General features: G+C 39.8%; 1 protein-coding gene and 1 pseudogene across 1 annotated transcript in view; both read right to left on the reverse strand.

The window, feature by feature from the left end:
* The window catches only part of DNAH11 (dynein axonemal heavy chain 11), a 316,619-nt gene that overhangs the window by 159,043 nt on the left and 136,017 nt on the right, over positions 1-21,559 (reverse strand). Inside the window, 5 exon segments of the mRNA XM_072783813.1 lie at positions 2,384-2,557; positions 7,714-7,845; positions 10,945-11,095; positions 18,102-18,250; positions 19,262-19,412. Coding sequence (XP_072639914.1) covers positions 2,384-2,557; positions 7,714-7,845; positions 10,945-11,095; positions 18,102-18,250; positions 19,262-19,412 — 757 coding nt within the window.
* Positions 20,551-21,249, reverse strand: LOC140609490 (iron-sulfur cluster assembly enzyme ISCU-like; annotated as a pseudogene).

The following is a 21,559-nucleotide window of genomic DNA, read 5'->3' on the forward strand; positions in this document are numbered from 1 at the left end:
CGCATAAACAAAGTCGGCAGCAATGCCTTGGCTGGGTAAGATTAAGTGGCAAAATGGTGAGGGGAGAGTTTACACTAAAGGAGCTCAGCACAGTGAGTGACCCACTGGTGGGAAACAGTGATTTTATGTGAAATATTCCTAAGTCCAAAGTACATGTCAAACATATTATACACTGTTTTATTAAAAAAAAAACTTTACAACAATGCTTCTGTTTTGAAAATTAGCTATTTATATATAGCTTATTATTTCACAGCAAATCTAAGGTGGCTTAGGGGAGTACAATAAAATGAATGGAAATAAACGCCAGATTCAGAGAACATAGACTAATATATAATATCACGGAAAGAGGTAGCTGGTGTAGACATGCAAGAAATAGAATCCTGCACTGTGATTAAAAGAGAGTTGACATTTCTTGCACTTTTGGTGGCCAAATTCGAAAGGGGGTAAAGGGGATTTAGAGTGTTCTTTAAAACAAACTAACAAAGCAAAAAACCACAAAAATGAAACAAAACAAAACACACCTAAATGTTACAATATATTCCTTCTCTGTTTGGTTACCATATACTGAACACAACTGGGTCTTTTATAGGTCATTCAGGATCATTTTTATGATTATGAATATTTACACTAGAATTTTATTTTAATTCAGCAATACTCTCAGGGCCACTGAGAGCACAGGCTGTTCTATGCTACATCAAACAGTCCCAGAGGATTGTTTTTCATCAGAGTTACATTTTATAATATTTTTCCCCCTCTTTTGCTGTTCATTGTCATCATGTGCTTTTTAATTTGGCCTTTAGCTCTTTTCTCTAGACATCAATACCAATAATCCACACTTACTGAGAGCTGAGTATGTGACAGGTACTATGTTAAGCACTTCATATGCTAGGTCGTATGATACAACCAATCTATAGGAGAGTTTTGTCATGATTTTCAGTTCAGAGACAATGAAACTAAAGCTTAGAGAACACTGATAACTTGGCCAAGGTCATAGCAAAGTAGTAAGTAGTAAATAGTGATGCTTGGATTAAAACCCAAGCCTGTCCAGAGCCTGAACCTTGTCTCACCTACCACACAGAAGATGTCAGGACATGGCTTGGATACACATTATATAATCTCTTGCTGTGCCCATCTTCCATATATAAAAAGGTTATTAAAGGTTATGCCTTATAAAGTTAAAACCCTGAAGGGAAGCACACACACAGAGGCCATGTCAGGACACAGCAAGAAGGTGGCCATCTGCAAGCCAAACAGAGAGGTCTCAGGAGAGACTAAACCAAACCAAACCAAACCTCCCAACACCTCAATCATGGATCTCTTGCCTCCAGGACGAAATTCATTTCTGATGTTTAAGCCACCCACTGTGTGGTATTGTGTTAGCACACTACTAACACAAGAAGACGCGGCCCCTAATGCAATGACTGGTGTCTTTATATAAAGAGGAATTTACATACAGAGACACACATGGGGAAAATGCCACATGAGGACTGGAGCCATGTTGCCACCAACCAAGGAACACCAAGATCACCATTGAACTGCAGACAGATGCCTGGAAAGGACTGTCTGACAGCCTCAGAAGGAACCACTCCCGCTGATGCTTTGTCTTTCAATGTGGAGCTTCCAGAGGCAGGAGACAATAAATGTCTGTTGTTGAAGCCACCTACCTTGCAGTGCTTAGCTCCAGCAGCTCCAGGCAATGAATACATGGGGGATTTCACACTAGCTGCCAAGTTAATACCATAGAAACCCCCTATATTCTACTCACACAGCACAGTAGGAAATGGTAAGCTCCAAAGTGAATCAGAATGACATGATTTTAAGATGTCTAATGAAAAGGAAAAGAGATTGGAGCAAAAGAAGATTGAAGAACAACTCAACAGCAGAGAAATGTAGAGCAACAATCTAGGAAGATAAATAATTTTAAAAAAAGATTCATTTAGATTTGTCAGCTGCCTGGAGAATTCAAAACCTATGAGTTGGGAAGTTTAAAAACATCCATTTTATGCCTTGAGGGTTAAAGGAAAGACATTCTATGTGGAAAGTGCTGTCTAATAAATTCACAATAAGGACAGATGTAAGAATCACTGGAACTAACAGAAATAGGACTTCTCACAAAATTTCTAGGAAGATAAAAAGAAAGCGGTTATCATAGACTTAAGTTGAAATAAAAAAAATGCATCAACGTAAGTGCTGTCTCACTAGTTGTTCTTGTAACTAAGATTCTTCTCTCCCAGGAAATATGGGATCATATCAACAATAATTTTTCTGTCAGGCAGGCAAAGAAAGTCTGCTCCAAAATGAAAGAAAAAGAAAAAAAAAATGAAACAAAAAGGCTCAAATTAGCACAGTGTGGCTTGAAAATCACTATGTTCCACCCACCTACCTGCAGAGGTACCTCTGGATCCATAGCAAATTTGGGGACTTTATCAGCCCAAGGCAAGAATTTCTTAGTTTTATGGTCCAAATAATAATCAAAGATTGTCCCCTGGGACGGAAATTTCACTGCTTTCATCTCTTTATGCCACCACCGACTGAATTCAGCTTGAGAGCCAGAAAGCTGAGGAGAACAAGAGAAATCCTTATTGTAGACTGAGAGGTAATTTTGAACACATATTAAGCCCCTTCACATCCTGTTCAACACAGTATTTGCAATGTACACAGTTATAATTACAAATGGGATTGAGTAACTGACCCAAGAAAAATAAATAACTAGAAGTAACTTATAATGAGTGATAATATCAGAGTGGCAGAAAGCTCTAATTGCCATATATCCATCAGGTACAAATTTTCTGGAATAATTATTAACTTAAAAGCAAAGTAAGGTTAGGTGAACCTTAGATTACCCCTGGGTTATTCAATTTAACAATGAGCTCTCATGCAAATTACCATGTTACGTACAGTAAGACAGTATTTCTCAAAGACTGGTGTCGATTTTGACCAATATTCACATCAATTGATAATAAAGATAAGAACAAAGGAATACTTTAAAAAAAACTGTTAACATTATTTGATTTAAACACTGTCCTCTCTCTGAGTTTATAGCCTTCTTGGACCTTCTGGTGTTGAAAGAGCTTTTCCTTTATAAAATCTAGGTACTTGTTTTGGTCATTTTTTTATGAATGTCCTTATTTAGAAAAGTAAACATTTGGTAACCCTATTTCATTTCTTCAAGTCCTTAGTTGAAATGTTTACCTTTGAAATTCTCAATTTGGAAACCCCTACCATGAGGGATGAGGAAAGGCATGTAGTCTGGCTAAAAACTCTAGAGAGACAAGCTGCTGCCCTACAGAAAGGCCTGACGGTGGTAGGGACCAGGAAGGTTCTCCTTGCTAGAAAGTGCTTCTTTTTGTATGACGATAGGTTCAAGCCCTTTGTTACTAGATCAGGGTTTGGAAAGCAAAGAAGGGGGTATGGCAATGCCTATCAGCAGCTTATAAAACCCTTCTGTATCTCTATCAAGACCTGGCCCTACATCCACAGAATAACCCGCAGTGATTTCTATATCGGCAAGATAATCTATCAGAGTGAGTTTGGGTGAACTCGAAAAACAGTGTGTGAGTGGCCACTGCATTCTGTAGTCTCATACTTTCTAAGTCCTTAACCCCCATTTTTCTCCGGTGACATTCTTAAAATTACTTTCTCTTTGGTATCCTGTGTCCTTGGACAACAGCCCACTTCTTGCACTGGGCTGATTGCACACATGAGTAAAGACAGGATGGCTGCAGAACACGAGTGTGTACTGAGGGCAGAGAAGGGTGAGGGAGTCTTAGCAGGCAGAGCTTGCCCCCAGCCTCCAAATACACTGAGCGCACACTCCTACTTACCACACTCGTGGATTAGGGATTCTAGGCTCATGTGAGTTATTTTCAAGTTGGTGGCATGGTTTATTTAATCACCCTACAAAAGTTGGTCTTAAATTAGTGTGGAAAATAAAACACCTAGCACCATTCTCTGTAGGCAAAATACATAGGATTTCTACTTCACATCAAAATTTGCTAACAGCTGCATCAACAAGATCATTTTAGTGACAAATCTTTGATTCATTAGTTCGCTCAACTACAATGCAATTGTTCTATAGTGGGGAAGAAAACCAACAGAATTTCTGCCCTTATTGAATTCATCAGGAGATAGAAGCAGAGACATGAGGATGCATGGTGGAAGCAGGGGCTAAGCCAATAAATACAGAAATGAACAGGTGTTGTGAAAGTAGAGTTTGCTCTAAGTGAGAGTAACCGAGGTGAATCTATTAGAGTCATGAGAGCCATGTTGGTTTCAGGAGTAGAATTCAGTGATTCACCACTTATATAGGGCACCCAGTGCTCATCACAACAAGTGCCCTCCTTAATACCCAGTACCCATTTGACCCATTCCCCTATCCACTTCCCTCCATCAATCCTCAGTTTGTTCTAAGAGTCTTATGGAGGTACCTGGGTGCCTCAGTAGGTTAACCCTTTTCTTTGCATCCTCACCAACAAGGGATGAATCTATTTTAATTGTATGTTTAGGTGAACCACCTTTGAGAACAGGCACAGATTAGGGAAGAGACCATTTCAAGAAGCAGCAAGAGGTCATCACAGGCAAAGATCCTGTGGTATGAAAGACCTTGTATTCTAGAAGCTGGCACTGCAGCTGGTGTAGGGGGTGGCAGGTGGGGGGAGGGAGTAGCAGAAGAAACAGGGCAAGACAGGCAGGACCAGATCCAGAGGCCTTGTAAATAGTATTAAATTTTTCACTTTATCCTAAAAGCAAAACAAATCCATTAAAGTGTTTTAAACTCTCAAGTGTATCATATAATTCAACTTACATTTTTAAAAAATCATTCTGGCTGCTGAGAGAGTAATGGATTATGGGGGAGGTACAGAAGCAGACCAGTGAGGTTGTTACCTTAGAAGCCAATAGAGAGGTGATAATAGCAGTTTATGGGAGCTCAGGGAAAGTTGGTCCAAGACCTATTTTGGAAGCTGCCTACAATGGCCTGGCTTAAGAACACAGGTCCTGAGTCAGTGAACTCCAGTCTGAACATGGCTTCGATGTTACCTGGGCATCTGGGCATCCTCAAGCAGGCTATGTAAGTTCTGGCTCCTTTTTTTTTGTAAAAGGGGAGAAGGATAGTTGTACTTATACAGAGAAGTTTTATTTATTTATTTATGTTTGAAAATTCAATAAAATAGCCTACTAAGAGGCCTAAGCACATTCTCTGACACCCAGCAGGCACTCAGATTTATTCAAGTAATAAACGTCTCTTAAGAATATTTCTTCTGTTTTTTTTTTTTCATTTGTGTTTCCAACTTTATAGTCTCTGTTTTGAATGCTTCACGGTTAGAGCCCTTTTTGAAAATGTGAAGGTGATGGTGATGAGGAGGAGGAGAAGGATGAAGATTAGGATGCCTGGGTGGCTCAGCGGTTAAGAGTCTGCCTTTGGCCCAGGGTGTGATCCTGGAGTCCTGGGATCGAGTCCCACATCGGGCTACCTGCATGGAGCCTGCTGCTCCCTCTGCCTGTGTCTCTGCCTCTCTCTCTCTCTCTCTCTCATGAATAAATAAAATCTTAAAAAAAAGAGAGAGAGAGAAGGATGAGGATGAAGATTCTTATTTAGGGAGAGAGTGTCTGGAGGAGCTAGGTGACCACTATGGTGGTCCGGTGCCTGGCCTGATGGACGGCCTGGAAGGCAGCCGTGCTTGAAAACTGGCAAGATGAGAAGGCAATCAACTGAGAAGGAGGTGGTCAGGAATGGAGGGATCTCAGCTGTCCATATCCTACGCACACAATTTTACCTGGTTTACATCCTCACAAAGGAAAAACCTCTTGGAGAACACAAGAAAAATAAAACAAAAACAAAACAAAACATGGGGGGGGGTCAGAAAAGGAGAGGTGAGAGTCTGCCCTTGGCCTCCATGGAGAAGTCCATGCATGCTGTAAATTGTGCCAGAGAAAAACCACATCAAGTCACCCCCCAACACCAACTCTCGACAAAGCAACACACTTGGAGATTATAGAAGGAAATATGGCTTCTGAGAAGGATCAAAATCAGATCTAGCAGGCCAAGTGAATCTCATGCCTATTTAGAGAGATGATTGATGGTAACCTAGTGACAAGAAGCAGACTGGCCCACAGGTTTTAGCAACTATGTATTTGAGGACCTACGACAAGTAAACCAATGGAAATATGGGCCCTCTGGGGCTGTGATGCCTTCCAATTTAAATTCCGTATTTACATCCAAAAACACTTGGCCAAATCGGGAAGATGCATCCCATTTATTTTTAAGGCAAAGAATCAGGGGTACTAGTAGGATCAGTTAGGACTGTGGGAGATCCTGAGGTCCTTTAGAAGGTGTGGTCTTTAGAGATACACAGGTGTGAATCCTGGTGCTGTCATTTCCCATCAGTGTAACCTCGATCAAGTTCCTTTGCCCCGCTGAGCTTTATTTACACTATGAAGATACTCTGAACAATTATTGGAAACATTATACGACAAAAATCTACATACAGAGGAGCATGGTGGAGGTCAGATGTGCCATCTTCTAATGTTGAAAAAGTCCCACTTTGCACTTCAGGAAGTCTAAGGTGTGAGTACACATGTGAGTGTGCACATGTATGCACGCACTTGAGCAAGCTCATCTCAAGTGTTTGCCTAAAAGCAATCAGCAGCCATGGATGAGCAATACTAGGAAGGCTGTGCAGGCATGGTAGCCTCATGTTAGGCTGAAGCCAAGACCCTGTTGTCTGGTCCACAAACAATTACTCCGGGGATCATGTAAGAGACTAGTGACAAGGGCATCAATTTCAAGATTCTCATGTGCTGTATATTGAATATACTCATTTTCATATCGATATTCATATGTTGAAGCTCTAACCCCCAATGTGATGGTATTTGAAGATGGGGCCTTGAGAAGTAACTAGGTTTAGATGAGGTCATAAGGTCTGGGCCTTCGTGATGTCTTTATAATGAAGACATCAGAAAGATTTTTACTGTTCTTTCTCTGCCTTGTGAGGACCCAGCAAAAAAAGCACCTGTGTGAAAGCCAGCACGAGGGTCCTTGGTAGAACTTGACCATGCTGGTACCCTGACTGTGAGCTCTGGCCTCCAGAACTGAAAGCAAACTTCTTTCTGCCAGTTAAGCCACCCAATGTATGGTATTTTGTTACGGCGGCTCGAGCTAAGACACCGTGGCAGCCCAGGACAATCTAAAGATGATACATTCCTGAGTTAAGGCTAGAGGGATGGGCAGGTGGGGACAGACTTGACAGCTGTTGTGTGAATGAAAGGATCTGATGACCACTGGTGTCTCCTGGGTTTTTAACTTGAGCAACTGGAAGAAATATGAGTATCTCTGAGGATAGGAGAGGGTCAAGAGGAAGAGCACATTCGGGGCTGGAGCACATGAAGAGCTCAGTCTCTGGGACAGTGAACAGTGGCTGATGTCTGGAAGAGCATGCAGCTGGCACCGCTCCAGAGGCAGGTGCAAACAGCGAACCCTGAGCTCAGAAGGGAGATCTGGGGCACGGTTATGGGTTTGGCAGTGTCAGCCAAAGTGAGAGCTCCCAGCCTGGATGAGCTTGCCTAAACACATTGGCTTACTGGAGAACAGGGCAAACAGCAGAGATTTATGATTATATTAAGTAAAACAAAACATGGGGATCACATATAAAGACCTACCCCCCCCAAGTAAAACTGGTTCTATAAATTATTTCTGTCAACTATTTCTAAACATACCTGATCTTGCAGCAGAGTGCCTCCGAATGCCCAGATACAAGCAAAGACAAAGTAGACTTCATAAACCTCTTTTGGGCTGTCAGAGGGCACATTGTCAGGAGTCAACAAACATTCCAGAAGGGCACAAATGGTCTAAAGAAAAAGAAATAGCCATTCATTTTGTGCAACAATTCCTTAATAGAACCATAAGGTCATAGGACATACTTAACAAATCTATTTGGTCCTTTAGAGATTATAGAATTTCCCCCAATCTGTTATTTGCTACACTGAGACAAAAATCACTGTTGTGGATTTCCAAGTTGATAATGGAAAACCTTTGCCACTTTTAATGAAATCGATCTTCTAAGTAATCAACTATTTTTTAAAAATGACTACCTTACCCAATTCATCATCACTAAAATGAACACGAAAGCATATAGGCAAAAAGAAAAGATAATAGGGGATTTTTTTTTTTATAAACAAGGAGTCACAGTAAACATAGTATTCTATAGCTCACTTTTTCACCTAGAAACAAACTAAAGATACCTTGCCTTATGAGTAAGTGCTGCCCTACACTATCAGTGGGAATGAGTGCTTAAGATTCTACTTAACAGAAAGGTATTTATTCATTTCCCTCTTGTTGGACATTTAGATAAACCACTTTCCCTTAGTGTTCTGGCAGTGGGTTTTTCCCACCTGTTGTATAAACTTAGAAAGTTGGACTGGCAGCCTTTGCCTGTGACTTTTTTTTTTTTTTTTTTTTTGAACACCAAACTAAATTTAACCGTGAAAGAGATGCTATTCAGGAACCTGTCCTTCACTCCCTCCACGTGAGACAAAAATGTGCTATCGGTCATAAATTTAGCCCAAGCTCAGGACAATCAGGTAAATAAAGAGGGGAAGGTGGCTGCTTGCAAAGGCCTGTCCCAGTGTAATAATAACCGGTACTGATCATGTTTTTGAGCTACTTCTCAGAGGCACACAAACAGTTGTCACTTAGTAGCATTATTTCAGAGGCTCAGAACCCTCCAGAGGCTCTGGTACCCTTCCTCTGGTTTCTCAAGGCAGCACTAGATTTGATCACTATCATACAAGCAGCAATGCAAGCTGCAACAAAACAAGTCAGGATTGGTGTGTCTTTCTTTCCTAGCCATGAAAGCTGGGGAAAACCCATGGTAACACGGAAAATAGGTCCTGGAAATAATTTTCAAAGGTTTTCAATTTGAAAGTTGAGCACTTATAATATTTTGCAATCTTCTTTCTTGACTTCTATTATGTCGTATAGTTCCATATTTGCCAACTTAAAACAATCCTCTAAGAGAAATAAAAATCATCCATTTGTTATCAAGAAAATTAATTTAAGACTCTGAGGCTTTGCTATTTCTAAGTAGAAACTCTGGTGGACTAGGGGACTGTTAAACCCAAAACTTCAAAAGAGACTGGAAGGTTACCATGTGATGTTATCTACTGATCTGGAGACTCTACCAACTTGTAACTTCTCTGCTTTCTCCCAAACACAGTACTTGGAAAACACAGAGTTTTGTGTCAGCAATTAGTAACATGAGACTCTGGTGCCTATTATAAAGGAGTTAGTATATGTAACCAAATTTAAAGCAAATACATTTCATATATTGAAAAACAGAGCCCATTAATTTCTTAAAGTAGTCATTTGAAGGTATTCCCTTTTGTACTCCTGTTTGTCTCAAATTTTGTCCTTACAAGTAATCACAGAAAAGAGACTACTCTATAAAACAACAGCTGAAAAGAGGCTGAGGATAAAATGCCATTTCTGAATACTACAAAAGGAGGAAGCGAGAGGGAAAGTCATATTAATTCCTACTGACCTATTTTCACACTACTCTTGAATGAAAAAATTCACACTACAGAGAATCACACAAATACATAAGTCAACTTGAGAAAGAACACAATCATGCTTTTGCAAGTACTACACCAGAGGAAGTCTAATTAGGCTAACCACATAATTAATTCATTATGAATAAATTCAGACCTGCTTTCAGAAATAAATTATACCTCAGATAATTACTGTTGAAGACTATCGTTTACTTAATTGGTGTGTGAATTATCCAAAAACCTGAACTTTCTCTTCTTATTATGCTTGTGACTATTTCTAATTTAGCTTCAAACAAGTCTGGTTACATAGGAACTTAATGGTAACAAAGTACTCCGAAACCAATTTTGTTCCTAGAGAAAGAAAGAAAAAAAAAAAAAAAAAAGGATTTCTAATTGTAAACCTCTTGTTGTGAAGTTTTCTACTTATAAAGGCTGGGGACTGTTTTTCTTCATGCTGAGATTAAGATCACAACCTTCATTTCTGTGTGCTGTGAATTATTTTCATTTGCTTCCATGACAACCTATCATATATACCCTTCCGTCTTACCAGCTGTCCCAGAATGAGGATCAGAGCAGATCTGTTCCTAGAGTATTATGACTTCTCTCCTTGAGACTGACCTGACCCTATGAGTATCTGGGGTGGTGGAGGCGGAGGGGAGGGTGGAGGTGAGGTGGGGGTGGGGGCAGAGGTTGGTGAGAAGAGAAAGGAAGAAGAGGATGGGAGGGCCGTGGGTGGACAAGCTCAGAAGCTTTCTCTTACTGGCCAGTATCTTTAGTCTCTGGGTTTACTGTTGTCCAAAACCATCCTGAGCACCTTCTCTGGGCCAGTTACTTAGGAGACAGAAAAATAAATATGGTTGTTCCTACTTTGTTCTTCTTATTCTACTCCAATATACTGGGAGGAACACAATGATTAAGGAAACACATACTCGGCCCCGGCTATGTGCGAGGAACTCTGTAATATCTGGGGACATGAAAATAAACACAAGACGGCTTCTATCCTCTAGATGACAATCTCATGAAAAAAACAGACTACAACCCCAGGTGATAACAGAATGTAACAGATGTGTCATAGAGGTTTGCAAAACTCGCTGGGGAATATGGATCTGGGGAAAGAGAACTGGAGCAACCAGACAACTTCAGAAATCTTTACGTCATCTTCTTTTATTTTTTATTTTTTCAAGTGGGCTCCACTCCCAGCATGGTGCCCAACGTGGGGCCGGAACTCACAACCCTGAGGTCAAGACCTGAGCTGATATAAAGAGTGGGATGCTCAACTGACTGAGTCACCCAGGCACCCCTCTTTGCATCTTCTTAATCAAGCAAAAGCTTCTCCTGCTGTGATCAAGCGCCACTACTGCATCAGGACTAGAACATAAAATGGTGTTGCCCAAGACAAACCTGCACCAGGCTGTTCTCTGGAATTGAAGTGATGGTTTTAAAGCTTGTTCTCAGTTTATCCAAGCATGCAGGAATGTATTTATCAAAAAGAATAGTTAAATTGGCCTTTTCTGATTGATGCCGCCTTCTGTCTATCCAACTGGCCACATACCTGAAAAAGAACACAGAAAAGCTTTTATTGAACACTGGGCTTGAAGAGCAGAATTTCACCAACTCAAAAGCTTCCCCCCCCTTCAACACAGCTTGGTGCCATCCTTCAGGGACATGTTTAGTGAGTTCATTCTATTTCTCAAACTGCAAATATTTTTAAATGACCCCTTAAAAACTTGTTCTAATGGCCATTTTTATCTTAATGAAAAAAAATGTAAAAGAAACTCCTAATAGCACTTAGAAGGCAAACATAATAGAGTCTAAGTAGGCCATTACTGAGCATTTATAAGGAGGTGCAGCGTGTCATTTCCTAAGGGATTGAAACTAGTTTCATAGGGTAGGCCTTATTTATGAAAACAGCTTGGGATTTTTCTTGATTAATCTTGGCATCAATTACTTGGAAATGACAAGTCCGTTACATATAAAAAGGTGAAAATTCCATAGGGGCTATTTCAAAGTCCCTCCTTTTCCACTGGACTGGATGTAACTCCACCCTGATAAGCAGATAATGTGTTTCCAATAAGTAGCTCTGAAATGGTATCTCATGCTTGGGTACATGTGTATTAATCTGAAGCTTATAGAATGTTATCCATTTTGATACATTAATACCCCTAACATATTAATAAAATCATACTTATCAATAAAACGAAACATAGCCTAGTAGCTCCCACAGTAGTCTCCAGAGAGAAACTGTGTGATGTTAAATGAAAAGCAATTGCTCGAAAAGTTCTCATCAAACAGGAGGCAGTGATAATAAATACATTTAGCTGCCAGCAGAGCAGCTATACAATTACAGCTGTATCTTGCTATAAGCAAATCCGATTTCACATTTCTACCATCAGAAGAAATTAAGGCAAGATAATTATCCTATAAAAGTCTCCCTTTGGTTTTTACAAATTGCCACAATAGGGCTCTATTAACCATTCAATCACATTTACACCATAGTGAGATTTATAAAATATCAACTGTCAAAACTTCTTCAGGTCCAAGAGAAATGGTTTTCATTTGAAGTCCAGTTGCGTGACAGTAATTTGAGAGAGCATCTCTGGGTGGTAGGGACGGCAGGCAACCTGTCCCATTCCATTGGAACAACGGAAAACAAGTGTTAGTTATTGGAAGTGGAGGCACTAAGGCCTCACCTACCTTTTAGCAACTTGTTCAACTGCACAGCAGCTGCCGGAAGTAGAATCTTAGTGTCCAGATCTTGCTGGGGCCATGGGGGTGGCAAGGGGCTTGCTCAGGGAGAGACTTCTAAAGTCAGACTGCCTGGATCAGTATCCCAGCCCCACCATTTTTAAACTGTCACATAGGGTGAGCTGCTGAACCTCTCTGTGCTTCCAGTTTCTCACAAACTTCCTAGATTGTTGAGGATTAGGTGGTTTCTCATGTAAGTGCTCGGATTAGAATCTGACACACAACAAATTCTCAATAAATGCTATCCAGTAGAGAGACGGTTGAAGTCAGAGAACTGGGTTCAGATCCTGGCTCAGCCTATGTCTGCTTCTGCTTGAGGCAGGATAGTTCTATAGGGCAGCCCAAAAGTTGGCGGCCAGAGCTCTGATAGGTACAACAAATTCTACCTTCGCGCCCTGCTCTTTGGTGTCAGTGGGAGCAGAAGCCTATGGGGGATAACCAGGGGCTGAAGCCTCAAGAGAACCAAGAAGGGGAAAAGGGATTTGCCCTCCGGGGCAGGTGAGAGCTACTTCACTGATCCACCCTGGCAGTAGCCCAGGTCTCAAAGAGAAAACCTACCAGGCCCATGAGCAAATACTGTCCTTATAGAAATTATCTCTATAGGGAAGGACTTGAATTCAACTGAACCAGGAGACATGGCAAAAGGTGATCTTGCATGCCCCCCTAAAAGGCCTCAAATGACCTCTGTTAGGAGTCAACCATACCATATAGCATAGGGAGTCAAAAAGTCTATATTATCAAATATAAGCAGTTTAAAATTTCTCATATAAATTATGGATAAGTTTTCATAGTTTGGAATAAAAATAGACATTAAAACACAGTGAATTCAGAAACAGACACTATAATCTTCAGCAATGGCAAAAATTGAAGATAGAGATCTTTGGTGACAATTCTCTCCACCTTACTCCATAAAAAAGTTCCTTATGGTTTCTAAGAGATGTTATACATTTGAACATGACCCAAATGAAAGTTAGGGCTATTAGAGGACATACAACTGAAAATGACATAGTAAAATGGCACATTTTATTTCTTACCTACATAAGAGATCATTGGTGCCCCTGCCTTAGAAAGTAGCCACACTGTGATGCCTTAATGCATCATCTTCATCGCAATATCCAGGTCACTGGACTCTACGGCATTTTTGAATGTGTTCCATATAATCAACTGTGTTGCCCTTCCCTTCTTCAGAGGTGCTATTCACATGAATCTAAGACCTTCTGGTTTGGAACTAACAAGGCGGCCAAAGTTTTCATACTTCTAAACAGTTTTCAATTTATTACTTAATAGTCTGGGACTGCAATAGTGTCCTGTAGGAGAACAAGAACTCATTAGAGCTCTCATTATATAATGTGCCCCCAAAAGCAAACTGCAGGTTCTCTATCTTTCACGGTGGCCTGGAAAAATGGCAGAAGTTATGGTGTGTTGACTGGTAGTGCATGTCAATGATTTCTGAATCTATATGTTTGCAAATATAAACAGGATGGGATTGCAGGGGTAAAAGACAACAAGCTTATCTGATGCAGGTGAAAGGATGAGAGAGACAGAGTCAAAAGGATATTATCAACCAAAGTAATAAAGGAATAAGTATGATCTAAAGATGTGGCTCCTAAAAGTTATCTTCCAGTAATCTCTTAGAATCAGACTAAATTCCAGAGATATCCCCACTGTTTCATTATCTGTGGTTTGAGGAACACACCATTGGGTAGATCTCATTTTCAATTATGTTCGCTTTAAATAATTTTAAATTAAGTGATTTAAAAAATTTTAAGTGGATTCAATAATTCTGAATAAATTTAAATAATTCATTGCCTGTTTGCTTTTCCTTTTCTATGCATTTAATCCCTTTTTATGCATTTCATCCCTTTCTAATGGGAAAAAATCTTGCTGATAATATTTTAGAAATTTTCTTCTAATTCTGGTTCTTTTTCTATTTCTCAAGATCTCAACAGACATACATGCACTGTCTAGCATTCACCTAGTAAGCTTACTTAGGACTGAGAAGTAAAATAGTATTTGATCTCTATAGCCAGTCACATGTTCATGTGATTTTAAGGATGTTTGTTGTCTGGCACAATGTGTTCTGTGTCTGTTAGGTGTGGATAAAAATTTATTTTTTAGAAGAACTCAGTGAATTTAAAAATATCTAAGAAGCTCACTTGATAATGACACTACCTTCAGTCCTTGAATAGAATCGAATCACAGAGAGACACCATAAACAAAGCATTTTATCATCTCTTCTATCCACAAAACTTAGGGTTTAAAACAATATGAATTAAGAATGTATTTGCCAGTTCTGTTTACTGAAAGAGCTTAAAAGCAAGGACTTATCGGTAGCAATGAGCACACCTAGCATCCCTATCTTGGATTCTAAATACCATTCCTTATACAAAAAGTAGTTTCTTGTGGTTCTTTGGAGAAAGGACTGAATCCAGCGAGTGTCAGGGAAGAATGAAATGAGCCAGAATCATTTGGTTAGCCAGAAAGCCAAGCACTCAAAGACTGAGAATGAAAAGTGAAAAAGATCATGTAAGGGGGCTGCCTGGAAGGGGCTCTTATTGGCAAATTTGGGGCAAAGTGAGTATTCAAATAGGATAATGTTCATAATGAACTATAATCCACTGAACTAAAAGAAAAGAAACCATGAATAGAAAATGATACCCATGAAGAAAGAGGGAGAGGGAGAGAGAAAGTGAGAGACACAAACAGAGGGAGGAAGAGGGATGCAGGAGGGAGAGAGGGGATGGGGAGGAGAGAAGAGGAATTATTTATAGGAAAATGTCACCTCATATATATAAATAGAATGAATGAATTAGGAAGTTTACCACTTTGTAACCACCAATGGGTCACTCTTCTAGGCATCTGGCTTATTACCCTCAAAACTGTAAATGTCATGAAACAAAAAGGTGGGAGGCTAGTCTACATTAAAGGAGAATATACACACAATTAGAGGCAGTGCATGGTCCTTGTTTTGACAAGGGCTTTAAAACAGACAAATCTACTGAGGAAATTTCTGTTAACTGAGAAAATTTGAAAAATTACTGTTTATTAAATAATACTGTATCAAGAACAAATTTCTTAGGTATGTGAATTGTACTATGTTCATGTAGGACAGTATCCTAGTTCTTAGGGGACAGATGCTCAAGTACTCAGTGGTAAAGGGGCTAATGTCTTCAGATAATTTTGTAAAAATAAATAGAAGTAGAAAATGTGCCTCTATGTCCATGAGAGAATATGCACATTCAGAGAGAAAGTTAATGTAGTAAGATGGTAACAATTGGTACTGTAGAAAAAAAAGCATATGGTATACTACTAGTATTTCAAATTTTCTATAATTTTGAACACTTTCAAATTAAAAAGTTGGGGGAAATTGAGTCCTAAGATATCAGTTTAGAAAACTGGGTTGAAAAAAAAAAAAGAAAAGAAAACTGGGTTGATAATTTTATCTCAGAAGATAATTAAGGATTGAATGAGTCAATACATCAAACCTATCCCGTAATTAATATTATGACATTAAAGTAAGATAGCAATGTATCCAAAAAATATGGAGTGAAAACATATCCCCCAATCTGAAAAAGCCACTTTTTTGTAGTTCATTTAAAGATTCTGGTAGTAGGAGGTAAAAATATAAAAATATCCTTTAGAGAAGATCTCCATTGTTTTGGATAATGACTGTGGTCACACACATGAAAATTAAAACTTACCCATTAATCTTAGATAAAACAAAAGCCGCCATAAAAACAAAGTGTAATGGTGAGGACAGAGTTGTTTAACTTTCTTAAGGAATGCAAATTGGGTGTCTTTTCTAATCAAATAAGACTCTTTGACTTATTAGATAAAAGTCCTCCTTGAAATAAGGATTTAGACAGCTTTTATTAGCACAAATCTCCATGTGATGTTACTGAGACTGAATTATAGACCTTGGGAATTGAGAGGTTCATGATTGAAATCAGACAACACCCAGGGGGGTGAGGGGTCCCCTGAAGGAAATGTAGTGTGTGGAATGCCTCTGCTCTCTGTATGGGAGGGAGACAAGGGATACTGGAAATTCTCTATTAGGCAGCCCCCAAACCCATAGAAGCATCCTTAGAAGACAGTCTGAATCCTAGCCAAGCAAAGGACTTACTAGCTCAAGAAGACCTTTCCATTTTAGGCTTTTGAAAATCACCCTTTCCCCAGACAAATCCAATAAAACACTGTTAAACACAGAAGCCTGGGCATGGGCATACTTGGCTGTAGACTCAAGGAATAAGACTTTTAATGAACAAATCAGTACCCAGACAAAGTAGCCTGGAGAAGTGCATCAGTTAAGCATCTGGGCAGGGAACAGAGGTCATCCTCAAATCAGGGTCACAGGGAAGGATCACAAGCAAGACTTGGCTTGCCAAAGGTGGGCATGGAGCTGGGAAACTGGGAAGGAGAGAGCCATGCCACAATTATTAATGGAGCCTGCTTAGTGTACCTGTGCTTGCAGGAACAAGGGAATGAGGGACTACCAAAATGTGGAAGGGATGGATCTCACACTGAGATTTAGAGGAAGATGACCTGCAGGTGAGGGACACAGTCATCCTGATGTGACATACTTATTCTGAATCAAAGCATTACCGCTATTCATGCATGGCTGTTCATGTATGAACATACATGTTTATATGACATTAATATATTTATATAAGTGACTTCTTTATATCTCAGTGCTCCGTATGACCTATTATTATTACTTTTTCACTTATTGGACAAATACTGAGTTCTTAACATGTACAAGGTACGAACGACTAAAACTGACAAATGCATACAGGTGCTAATTTTATTTTCTTTAAGTCAGCCTAATCAATTAGCTTTCAATTTATTTGCTAATACCTTCTTCAAATGATCGCATTAAATTTTAGTTTTCAAAACTAAGATTGAGAAAAAGAAACATTCACAACAATAAAAACAAAAACCAAACAAGATTTAAAACATGGGCAAAAGATTGAAGTAAACATTTCTCCAGAGAAAATATGCAAACGGCCAATAAGCACAAGAAAAGATGCTCAGTATGACTAATCATTAGGGAAATGTAAATCAAAACCAGAGTGACATACCATTTCACACCCAATAGGATGGCTGTCATAAGAAATAGAGAAAATTACAAGTGTTGGTGAGAATGTGCATAAATTGGAGCCCTTGTACACTGTTGGAAGGAATGCAAAATGGTGCAGCCACTATGGAAAACAGCACGGTGGTTCCAATAAAAATTAAAAATAGAATTACCATATGATCTAGCGATTCCACTTGTGAGTATACATCCAAAATAATTGGAAACAAGGACTCAAAGATATATCTTATGCCCATGTTCACAAAAGCATTATTGGCAACAACCAAAAGTAGAAGCAGCCCAAGAACCTATCAACAGATGAATGGATGAGTAAAATGTATACGTACAATGGAACATCATTCAGGCTTAAAAAGGCAAGAAACTCTGGAACATGCTGTAACATGGATGAACTTTGAAGGCATTATGCTAAGTGAAATAAGCTTATCACAAAAAGATAATTACCGTATGATTCCCTTTATAAGCGGTACCTAGCAGAATCAGATTCATAGAGGTAGAAAGGGAAAAGGCACCGAGGGCTGGGTGTATTGGGTAGTTATTGTTTAATGGGTATGGGGCTTCTGTTTGGGAGGATGAAGAAAGTTATGAAGATGGCTGGTGGTGATGGTTGTATAACAATGTGAACGTACTTAATACCACTGAACTGTACACTTAAACATGGTTAAAATGTTTTCTGTTATGTATATTTTATCACAATCAAAAGAAGAAGAAAAGCAGTACTCACGGATTCCAGCCCAAATCTTGTGGGTTCACATACAGAATACCGGCTCTGGAAACAGTAGCTGGGGTTGCAGTCCGTAAGTGATGAACCTCAAAGAGCAGCCTCATGGAGGGAGTAAGTGCTATGCGCTCATTGCTGGCCAAGGTCAGCACCTGGAGAGAGCAGCACAGCATAACAGACTCGCTGTCAAGTTCCGGGGCAAAGGCTATGCAGCTAACTCACCATCACAACACCAAGTACTCCCTCTCCCGCGGCCCCCTGTACAAGTGCCAGAAGCAATGAGCTCACTGTCCCAATGGAAGGGTGGTCTGAATAAAGATCTCAGTTAATCCCAGAGGGCAGCTCCCTGACCCTTGAGGAACAAACTCACCAACATGGACTCATTCATGCCAACCTTTCAATATCTGTAGTAATTACTACTAACAGAAGACATTGGCTCTAAATGCTCATTACATTTAAAGGCCTGAACACCATAAAAATAAAATTTGTTTAGAATCTGAAATTCCACAATTATCAATTGTCCTGTAGAAACTCATGCAAGTATAAAGATCTCAGACCTACAATTTATGATGAACAATGTCTTAATGCAGAAAAGCAGTAATTACCGCTTATTTAAGAGGGTTAGTAATTCTGTTCTGTAGCAAGGATGATTACCTATTTCTTTCACCTGACCCTAACCACAGACCTTGCGCTGCTTTAAGTGGTGTCTCATGGACTTGGAACATTGCTTTTTGTTTTTGCTGGGAATGCTGGATTAGCCATAGCAAATGCTTGGAAATGCATTTTGTAGCCACAGGAACTATTTAATTTTAATGGCAAAATTTCATCATTTTTTTCTTTTTATTATCCAAGTATTGCAAACTTGATCAAAGTTTTAATAATTTATGCCTGGCTCTTAGAAAATGGTAAGGCGTGTACCAAATTCTCAGATATATCTCTCTTTAAAGATGGTTACATTTATACAGATAAGAAGAATGCATTTCCCTTCAATTCTTTAACAGTGAAATTCCGAGAATTATGAGGATAGTGCCACTTATCAAAATAGCAATTACATAAAGAACATTAGGTTCATGATTAAAAACTAGTATTCAAGTCAACAAGTGAATAGATCTTACTACACTCCAGGTGTGATATTTAAGATTCAGCACTAGGGTATTATTCACCTTGTTATCATCCATGACAGTATTTAGGGACTCAATCCACATGGGATCAATATCTCCATCCAGGATGATCCATTTTGGCCCATCATGCTTAAGATTCGCTTGTTCTCGCAGAATGGATGAGAAGAGACCTACACATTAAGAGTAAATGATCCTAATATAGAATGGACTTGAGTGCTGTTTATGTCTAAAATAAACTGCAATTATTCTATGGGAAGCCCTTTTATTAAATAAATAAATTTGCTGTACATTTGCTGCCTTTTTCTGATGAGGATGTAGGATACCTTTTGAGCTATATCTGGACTGCAGACCAATGGGTAAGTTTTACTTCCATGAGGATGCACCTTAACTTCTCAGAGGCTTTCCCACACATCAAACAAAGATGATAGTAGGGCCACTGGGTGGCTCAGTTGGTTACATGGCTGCCTTCAGCTCATGATCCCAGGGTTCTGGGATCAAGCCCTGCACCAGGCTTCCTATTCAGCAGGGAGTCTACTTTTCCCTCTTCATTTGCCCCCCTTCCAGTTCATTCTCGCTCAAATAAATAAATAAAATCTTTAAAAGAAAATGATAGTAGCTTCCTTGAAGAACAGTTGGAGGGATTTATAGAAGAAAACATACATGCAATGCAAAACTTATACCCAAAGAAGACATTATCCTCTCCCCTGTATGTATGCTCAGTATCTATTTTAGGCCAAGCATTAGTTTATTCCATTGTTCTCCATTTTTCTCTAACAATATTCATGGAAGAGAATTCTGAAGTTAACTCAGAAGTGTTTTTTTACACTTCTTTGAGAAATTTGGTCATTGGTTTATGACTTCATAAGATTAGAAGATAAAAACCTTTTATTTATTTATTGGTCTTACATTCTTTTATTATATGTATATGCAAATCTGTTTTATGTACAATAATTGGTTCTACTAAATCATCATACTACTTCTACTGATAATCTTCCCCAAGATAGATTCAGGTGAGATTAGGTATTTGCACACTTCATGGACTAACGACACTTGAGACTTTGTGACTGATTTCGGTTTTGAGGTCATGCACACAATTCAAACTAGACTCAATACAATATTAAGGTGATAAAAGAGGGCTGAAAGCTAGGATGGGACTTGGAAGGAGTAAACTATGTATTTTGCTTGCACTGGAGCCACCACGTGACCAGCAACCACTGTTTATGTCTCAGAGCTCTTTTTACTGCAGTGTGAGGGGCTTCTGAACATCTACAGTGACTGTGTGGTAGGAGGACAGACAGCAGATGGGACCCGCTGTACACTTCGCTGGGGGCTCATTTCTTCTCCACCTCTCCTTTCTTGGGTTCTTGTTTCAGCTTGTCATCAGCCAGGGCAGCTTCGATTACATCTTTGGCCAGCAAGGAGTAGCATAGTTTCAGGGGGGAAGCAGAGCTCCTTGGTGATGTCGATGTTCTCCATGGTCAAGGCTTCCTCCACCATCTCCCCTTTTACCCATTCAGGTGCTAACAAGCTGGAGTCAACTGCAGACCCACAGCCAAATGTTTTAAACCTGGAGGCCACAAATTTCCCCTTTTCATCCACTTGAATCTGCAATTTCATTATATCACCATATGCTAGGGCCCGTACCAATCTGGTTCTAGCATTTTTTTTTAAGATTTTATTTATTTATTCATGATAGTCACAGAGAGAGAGAGAGAGAGAGGCAGAGACATAGGCAGAGGGAGAAAGCAGGCTCCACGCAGGGAGCCCAACGTGGGATTTGATCCCGGGTCTCCAGGATCGCGCCCTGGGCCAAAGGCAGGCGCTAAACCGCTGCGCCACCCAGGGATCCCATGGTTCTAGCATTTTTTGATGCTAGAAGGGACCCCACATTTCTAGGATTTTCATAATGATCAACAACCTTCTTGTGAGAGCTGGGCCAGAGCCAACAGTTCTTGGGCAGGCAGACGTGGGCTCCAGAGCAGCAGGGCCAATACCACCCGTCTCAGCCAGTGAGCTCCAGCCACAGCCATCCGGGATTGCGTTTGTGCAGACCCATGCCTATTTATTTTTTTAAATTTTATTTTAGAGTGGGACAGAGGGGCAAAAGGAGAGGGAGCATCCTTAAGCAGACTCCCTGCTGAGCATGGAACTGGATTTGGGGCTCGATCCCACAACAATGATGTCATGACCTGAGCTGAAATTAACAGTTGGATGTTCAACCAACTGAGCCACCCAAGCACCCCAATAAAAATATTTTAAATCCATAAGCCTTTTTGCTGTCACTACTTATCCAAGTATTGCGTGTGTTACATGATGTATTTAATAACTACTGCTTTTTCA

The sequence above is a fragment of the Canis lupus genome, chromosome 18, assembly GCF_048164855.1.
Source record: "Canis lupus baileyi chromosome 18, mCanLup2.hap1, whole genome shotgun sequence".
NCBI classification, from domain to species: Eukaryota; Metazoa; Chordata; class Mammalia; order Carnivora; family Canidae; genus Canis; species Canis lupus.